A 7,691-nucleotide genomic window follows, 5' to 3' on the forward strand; every position below is an offset into this window, starting at 1 on the left:
CCTTCTCTTCTCCAGGCTGAGCACACCCGGCTGTCTCAGCCCTTCCCCTGTGAAAGCCACTCGAGGGGGGAAGTATTTCAGCAGGGGAAACAGAAGCGGTGGCTGGGTGGCCATAGCAGCTCCTGGGAGTTCCATGACCTCCTGTCAGCTTTGTGGGCAGCTTCTGCCCATAAAGCCGAGGAACACTGCAGCCTCAGTGCCCCTGAGGGCTTTAAGAGGAAGAGCTTTTGATACTGGGGTGCTCCCCAGGTTGCAGAAGGGCTCTGAGCAGCCTGCTGAGCTCTAGGAGGAACTCCCCTTTGATAGGAGCAATTTAGTCCATGCCTCAAGAGCTGAGAGTTGCAAGATTGCCTCAGCACCTCCACACCAGCAGCAAAAGGCTCCCTAGCTAGGATTCTTTAGGCTGTAAAAGACCCCTAACAAGATCAAGACCATCCACTAACCCAGCACCACCAAGGCCACCACTAAACCATATCCCCAAATGCTGCATCTACAGGTCTTTTAGACTCCTCCAGGGATTGTGACTCTGCCATTTCCCTCAGCAGCTTGTTCCAGGGCTTCACAGCCCCGGAAGAAATTTTCACTAATATCCAATCTAAACCTCCACTGGCACAACTTGTGGAGTTGTTTCCCCTTGTGGCACCCTGTTTCTCCTTGCCCTGTTGCTTATTACATGGGTGAAGAGACCAACCTGCACCTGACTACAACTCCTTTCAGGTATTCGTAGAGAGTGAGAAGCTCCCACTTCAGCCTCCTCCTGGTTGTGGGATAAATCAGCATCCCTGCCCTGAAACCTGCCAGGCTGCAAAAAGCTTTTTTTATAATGGTGAGAGATTAAAAATGTTAATTAAATTATCTTACTAGGATTTTGTAACTTTTTAAAATTTGTTGATGTTGTGTATTTGCTTTATATTTTTATGGATGGATTTTGAGTGATTAGATAAGTTTATGCAGTACCTTTTTAAATTTTTTTTGCATTTATGCTTATGTGATAGCAGCAAGCAATTAATTGCTGCTTTGTTTTGAAGTGTTGTTTGTTTTGCACTGTTGATATTTGTTAATATGTTGTTTAGTGTAGAGGAAATGGTATGAGTGTGTTTGTTTAATTAACATGTTATGTGGTTATTTTAAGTTCCAACAGTTCTGGAGGCCCAAGAGTCCTTGTCCTCAAAGATCTGAGTTCTCACACTGCTGGGCACCAGCAAGGGGCTGGACCTGCTTTCAGGGTGACACTCTGCAATAAACCCTTCAGCAGGTGAGAACCTCCTGTACAAACACAGTCACACACCATGGCCACTGTTACCAGATTCTTGGTGTCACTGATAAAGCAGAAGCACTTCCACAGAAAATATTTCGTGGGTGCCAGGGAAAAAAAAAAGTTATCAGCAAAGCAGAAAAGAGGAAGGTGATGTTCCCAGGCTGGGGGTCCTCAGGGGTGGAGAGAAAGAGCAGGAGCAAACCTCTTTGGGGGGCCTGTGGGACCAGGGGTTTGGGGGAGATGCCATTTCTGCACCAAGGTCCTGATACACCTCACCCTCCACATGAGCACCCCATGGAAATGCATTTGGATAGAACATTTCCCACTGTCCTGGTTCCAAGGAGCTGCTGGCTAGAATCAGCATGAAAAACTGTCAGTTTGAGGTGACCAGTGGGTTTGGGAGCCTCAGCACCCATGAGCAATGCAGCCAAAGGAGCAAGTGGGATGAGTGGTGAGCAAAGGGAGCCAGCTCACCCCCCAGCCCAGCCTTACCTCTCCCACACCCTGCCTGGTGGGTCTCTGACCTGGACTACCCCACTACAAGGGAGAGCTTTAATCCCAGCACCGCTGCTGTACCAATGAGGACTCCACATTGCATTTGCAAAGGGATGACTTTATCTTCAACCCTCTCTGTGTCTCCACACAACCTCATCCTCTCTGATGTTGCCTCAAAGAAACATCCAAGCCTCGGAGAGCAGCAGCTCTGCTATCAAGCTGGCTCCTGCCTGAGCAGAACATCAACCCCATGTCCTCTGTGCGAGTCTCACTGGTGCTGCAGCAGCAGGAGCAGTCCATGGGGCCAGCTGCTTGCTCATCCACCTCACACTGTGCTGCAGAGCTCTTCCCTGGGCCGTAGAGCTGATGACATGTTGGCATAGATCCGCTCCTGCTGCGGCATGGGCTTCTGCACTCTGGCATATAACGCCTCTCTTTCCTCCTCCGAAAGCTGGAAAAGGAGGGAGATAAACAAAAACATCCTTTGTGGGCTGCTCCAGGCAAACACTGGAACCTCTCTGTGACATTTTAAGCACCCAGAAGCAGCCACAGGGATCAGAGAGGGAACCCACATTAGCCAGGGTGACTTGGACCCCAGTTTGGCATTTCCCTTTGCAGTCCTCTCCTTCCCCACCCAGCCCACCCTGCTGCTATTCTGTCAGGCACCCACTCCAGCTTTCCTCCCACCACCTCCAGCTTGGCAATGCTCGGCATTCTCCTACCTGAACACTCTGCCTGACCTCTGTGTACTCCACCGGGGGCATTTCTGGGCGGTGGAAAGCCTCAGCGCTGCTGTGCTGGCTCTCAGCCACGCCCGTGTTGTGGTTTATGCCTGCATAGTTCCAGGCTTCTGCTCCCTGATGGAGAGGAATGAGCTCTTACCCTGCTGCCACTCCCCACCTGCATCCACAGGGGTGGGAATATCTCCCACCCTGCTGCCTTGTCCTGATGGGTGCTGAGGTGGCTGCATGGGCATTGGGTGGAAATAAAAATTGAAGCAAACGCTGGCTCAACATTCCCTAGGGGAATTCTTGTGACATCAGCCCCTCCTCAAGAGCTGGCAGCAAAAAAATCAGAAAATACTTTCCAGACAGTAAGCAAGGAGCAGCTACCCTGCAGCCACTTCAGGTGTGATTTGCTGCAGGTTCCCAAGGCTGTTTCACTCAGAGAAGTAGCTCCCATGCTTGGAGAGGCTTGAAGAGAAACCTCTCAGCTCAATCCTAAATTCCTTTCCCAGGAATACTCTGTGATAGTCACACAAAGTCCCTGGCTGTGTCTTGCTGTTGGCAAGCAGAGCCCAAAGGATCCCTCCCAGCCTAAAGTGCCATGACCCTGGCTGAATGCAGCAGCTCTGGCAGCTCAGGGTGCAATGTTTCCTATCTCCATGTGAACTTGGGGCACAGAATCCCAGGAACTCATGAGGTTTTCCTTACTGTAGGTGACATGGTGCAAGTCCTGTCCATCTCTATGGCTGCTCCAGAAAGGGCTGGATGAAGCAAGGATGTGAATGGACATGAGTGAAAACAGAAGAAAAGAAATGTATTAAGAAACTGCACTGCCACTACAAATCTTGCCATAAAGCAGGACAGGAGCCTGACACTCCATGAGCCATCTAAACTGTTTCATCCATGGGGCAGTTCTTCAAATAAAGACAGACCCCACCTGCCAGCTGGCAATGTCCTCTCCTCTCCCTCCCCATCCTTCACACTGGCCTTAAACTTTGCATCAAGCCTAGAGTAAGGCTGGCCCGTGCAAGTGAGCCCATCTCGGGAAGCTGATGGTGCCCAGACAAACTCAAGCAGATTCCTGAGCAGCACCCACCCCAAGGGCTGCCATTCCCTGCTCCCAGGAGACAACAGCCATGTGATAACACCCATGGCATGGACCCACTGCTCCCTTGAGGAAAGGAGACCTCCTTGGTGGAGGTCTCAATGATGGACTGAGGACCTGGATGGATCAGGAAGGGAATGGGGGAGAAAAAGGAAATAGGGAAAAATAAGGGAAGCAGAGCAGGCTCTGTTACAGAAAGAGGATGTGTGTGGCACTGACAACTTCACTCACCCTTCTTCTTCCTGGAGAGTATTACTAGAACAGCAGCAGCCACTGCAAGCAAAAAAAGGATCACAATGATGGCTGGAGTGAGGATGTGCTCAACCACATTCAAGCTGCAAGAAAAAAAGAATGAAGAAGACAATTTATGTTGTCATGCTTCTCAGGATGAACCAGCATGGAGCAGAGCTGCAGGAAGCAGCTGTGGGTGACACAGAAGTAGCTGTGGCAGTAGAGTGGCAGGGCTTGCCCATCACAGCAGGCATGGGGTGGTCAGGCTGCCATATGGGCATGGAACAGAGCAAACCAAAACCTGCAGAAGCAAAAGGATGCTTGGGTCTGAGAGCCGCTGTGTCTTCAGTGATTTAAGGATGGGTTCCTGCATTTGCTCTGGTTTAACTTCACTCTTTGTTAACCTTGTCTGTAACGGGCAAGCAGGAAAAGTGGGTGAGCCAGCACACCCTTGAGTGTGCTGATGGGGAGTCTCAGCTTTGTCTGCCCCTGACATCACCTTCCACAGGCAGGAGAGAAGGGGGGAAGATCTAACACTCTGGTTTCATGCTTTTTCAACTATCTCCACCAGTCTGTGTGTGACTACAAAGAAGAGGACACTGGCAACACTTGGCTTCCCACTAACAGTCTCACTGAGTTTTGGGGAAGGAAATGGCGTTGGTATTGCAGGCAGAAACCACTTCTCCCATGTCCTAGGGGCACCAGAATTACTGTCATAGAACTAGAGAATGATTTGGGTCAGAAGGGACCTTAAAGATCATCCAGTTCCAGCCCTCTGCCATGGGAAGGGACACATTCCACCAAGCCAGGTTGCTCTGAGCCCCGTCCAGCCTGGCCTTGAGCACTTCCAGGGATGGGACACCCACAAGGTCTCTGGGTTACCTGTACCATGACCTCACCACCCTCACAGAAAAGAATTTTTCCATGTGGAGTGGTCTCTAAAGGCAAAAGCAGGAGGTCTGGATCCTTAAGGCAGGTGTGAAGAGTCCAGTGGTTGCAGGGCTCCAGCTGCACCAGAGAACTCATGGAGGAAAGTGGCTGCTGTAGACAGGAACTGCTACTCACAGTTGAGGGGTGGAGGGATTTAATGTTGATTGCAAAATTTCCCCCTGAGAAATTGTCTGTGTGCGGCCTGTTACAGAGAGAATGAGATCAGAGGATGTGGTGGTCACATAGGTCGACGATGGGAGGGTAGAAGAAGCTGTAACAAAAACAGGAGAGGCATGGTTGGTCTCTGTGGAGAAAAATGCTGTGAGTTTTGCAGTGAGTCAGAAGTGACCTCTGTGCTGTCACAGCAGGAGAAGTTGGGTCCCCTCTGCCACATCCAGAGGATACACCTCGAGGTCAGAGTGCTGTAAGACCTTTCCCCTGCTCATGAGGCTTTTCACAGTCTCAGTGCCCCCCAAAACACATACAAAACAGATTCACCCTGCAGAAAGGGGTCTGGGCACCCCTACAACAATACCACATATATATTGTCCAACTATGTGAGCCGATCCCTGGCAAGGCAATGGAGAGGGATGTTTCCCAAGCCCAGGGCCTGGTGCTCAGAGCTGCTGCCTGTCCCAAGTGGGAATGGGACAGCACAGTGCAATGAGGAACACCCCAGTGTTATAGAGTAAGGCAAAGAGGACACAGAAAAAGCCAGCAAGAGCTAATGAGGAGGAAAAGTGGGCACAGAGAGCACAGTATACCACAGTAATGGAGGTGGCTGAACCTGGAGAACTGACAACAGGAACCTGGGCTGGCGAGTTTTCTTTCCCAGGGAAAAGGGCCACTGTTTGTGCTTGGGGGCAGGTGGCCCTGAGGGAGCGACCGCCTACAAAAAATCTGAACGGTGAAGGATGTGTCCCAGACCCAAGCTGCCCCAAGCTCAGACTACTGCTGCCCTGACAGTCCCAAGGGAACCCCAGAGCTAAGAAGGGACTCTGGGGAGAACTGAGAATAGGGAATGAGTGGTGGTGGTACCTACTGCACTCTGGTGACACACCCTGGGGCTGTCCCACCTGCATGGTCACCCCTTAGCTCCGGGCTGTGCCCATTGCAGCCCCTGCTCCAAGCAGCTGGAGGAGGACAAATCCATGTTGGACCTGGGGGTCCTGCAGGGAGCAAGTACTGACCTGAGAGCACGATCACGTTTACAGTAGCACTTCTATCACGCGATAATGGTCCCGTTCTCACCCCGCAGTGGAAGGTGCCTGCATCCTTCTCCGACAGACCATCCACGATCACCGTGAACGCCCGCTGTGTGCGGTTGTCCCGGATAGAAAACCGGCCCTGCAGCATCTCGGGCTTCGACGTGATGATGATGTCCTTACTACAGGTAAAAATACCACTGGGTATGCACCAGAATTTCGGCAGCTCCTCCAAGCCCGGCTCGTACGTGCAGGTGACCGACAGGGAAGCGCCCAGGACTCCCCGCACGATGCCGGGTCCCGTCACTGCGCCGCAGCCTGCGGAGACACACGGAGCCGCGGGACTGCCGCCGCCGCACCGGCACCTCCGCCGGCGCTCGGGGCTCCGGAGCAGCCTTACCCGGCAGCAGCGCCCAGGCCAGCACGGCCAGGAGCCGCATGGCCGCTCCGCCACGCCGGGCTCACCGCGCCGCCGCTCCCGTTCCTCCCGGTGCCCCCCGGGCCGCCCGTACGGCTCGGCCACCCCGTGAGGGCGGAGCCCGGGGATCCCGGGGACTGCCGAGGAGACGAGGGGAGGGAGAGCGGCGGCGCTCGCTGGAGCCGGCGGGGGAAGCGGGAGGAGCACGGGGCGGTGCTCCCCGGCCCCGCCGTGGCACCGGCGGCTGAGCGGGGCACGGCCGCGCTCACGGCCAGCAGCGCCGGCAGCCCGGCCAGCACCGGGCAGCAGCGGAAAGTGCTGCCGGCTCCTGAGGAGCGTCCGGCCGGAGCGGGTGCGGAGGAAGGATGGATGCAGCGGGTTCCAGACCCCCTCCGTGTTCCTGCCACGCTCGGGGTGAAAACTCCTTCCGCAGCCTGGACCCGCCAGCGTGGGGGTCACTGTCGCGATGGGCAAAACGTGCAAGGGGTTATGATGGCCTCACATTTCCCCTTTACTCTCATGTAAAGGGGAGAATCCCTTCTGCATCCCACAGAGGAGCGTGCCCGCCTCCTCCTTGACCCGGCGCTCCACAGTCACCCTGAATGGCCGGAGCACGCAGCTGTTCAGAATGGAGAACAGCCCTGCCGCACCTCGGGCTGTCATTTCAGGTGCTGAGCATGTCAGTGGCACGGGTAATACCAGTACGTGTGTTACAGTGAGCTCATGGGCACTCTATTTCCCCTTCCCCAGGACCCTGTGACTCTGATCAGATAACCCTGGACCCTCCTTCCTGCCCCAACGGGGTTGGTGGAGATCCAGGGAAGCCCACCCTGTCCGAAGTCTGTACAGACCCCTGATATTTCCTGTTCATTCTCTTTTGCCCCGCTCTCCCCTTGGACACCACAGAATAAAGAGAGCTGAACCAACATATATTGGGGTAAGAGCCTCTTTTGGAAATCTTTGCCATCTCCCGATATTCCTCTCCTCACAGCCTTGGACCTCTGAGTTAGCCTAATATTTAGGGGGCTGTGCAAGGCGGGGAACATCATATGTGTACTCGGTTGGCAACAGAATTTGGGTAACCTCTCCCGGCCAGGCTGGTACGTGCAGGTGACCGACAGGGCATCCCTCAGGAACCCCTGCACGGTGCCCGGCGCTGTCACTGCCCCGGAGCCTGCGGGGACACACGGACTCACGGCAGCGCTGCCGCTGCCCGGACACCTCCCGCTGCTCCTGGGGGATCCAGCGTGGGGCTCCAGCCCCGGCCGTCCACCCAGCCCTACCTGGCAGCAGCGCCCAGGCCAGCACCAGCAGGAGCATCGTG

At 54.4% G+C, this 7,691-nt stretch overlaps 1 protein-coding gene across 3 annotated transcripts; it reads right to left on the minus strand.

Annotated features, from left to right (window-relative positions):
- Window positions 1-1,850: 1,850 nt before the first annotated feature.
- Window positions 1,851-6,506, minus strand: LOC110484687 (CMRF35-like molecule 2). Of its 3 annotated transcripts, none has more exons than XM_085556836.1 (7): window positions 6,350-6,506; window positions 5,935-6,267; window positions 4,880-4,946; window positions 3,815-3,918; window positions 3,187-3,239; window positions 2,476-2,610; window positions 1,851-2,204 (listed from the first exon to the last, which is right to left on the minus strand). In XM_085556836.1, exons 1-7 carry the CDS (start codon window positions 6,387-6,389, stop codon window positions 2,079-2,081), a joined length of 858 nt encoding a protein of 285 aa, XP_085412962.1. In that variant the 5' UTR covers window positions 6,390-6,506; the 3' UTR covers window positions 1,851-2,078. The 3 variants fall into 3 exon arrangements, with proteins under 3 accessions (XP_085412962.1, XP_085412961.1, XP_085412963.1); XM_085556835.1 differs by having other exon boundaries at window positions 4,880-5,015; window positions 6,350-6,505; XM_085556837.1 differs by lacking the exon at window positions 2,476-2,610 and having other exon boundaries at window positions 4,880-5,015.
- Between the last annotated feature and the right edge of the window lie 1,185 nt (window positions 6,507-7,691).

This window comes from Lonchura striata, chromosome 18 (assembly GCF_050655825.1).
Source record: "Lonchura striata isolate lonStrDom1 chromosome 18, ASM5065582v1, whole genome shotgun sequence".
NCBI lineage: Eukaryota > Metazoa > Chordata > Aves > Passeriformes > Estrildidae > Lonchura > Lonchura striata.

Bases quoted from the DNA above. Each gene is read 5' to 3' on its own strand.
- LOC110484687 (XM_085556835.1), bottom strand. From the start codon at position 6,389: ATGCGGCTCCTGGCCGTGCTGGCCTGGGCGCTGCTGCCGG. The intron at 5,016-5,934 runs GTCAGTACTTGC...TTTTTGTTACAG, and splicing joins AAACGTGATCGTGCTCTCAG to CTTCTTCTACCCTCCCATCG. The intron at 2,611-3,186 runs GTAAGGAAAACC...CCTCTCCATCAG, and splicing joins CTTGCACCATGTCACCTACA to GGAGCAGAAGCCTGGAACTA.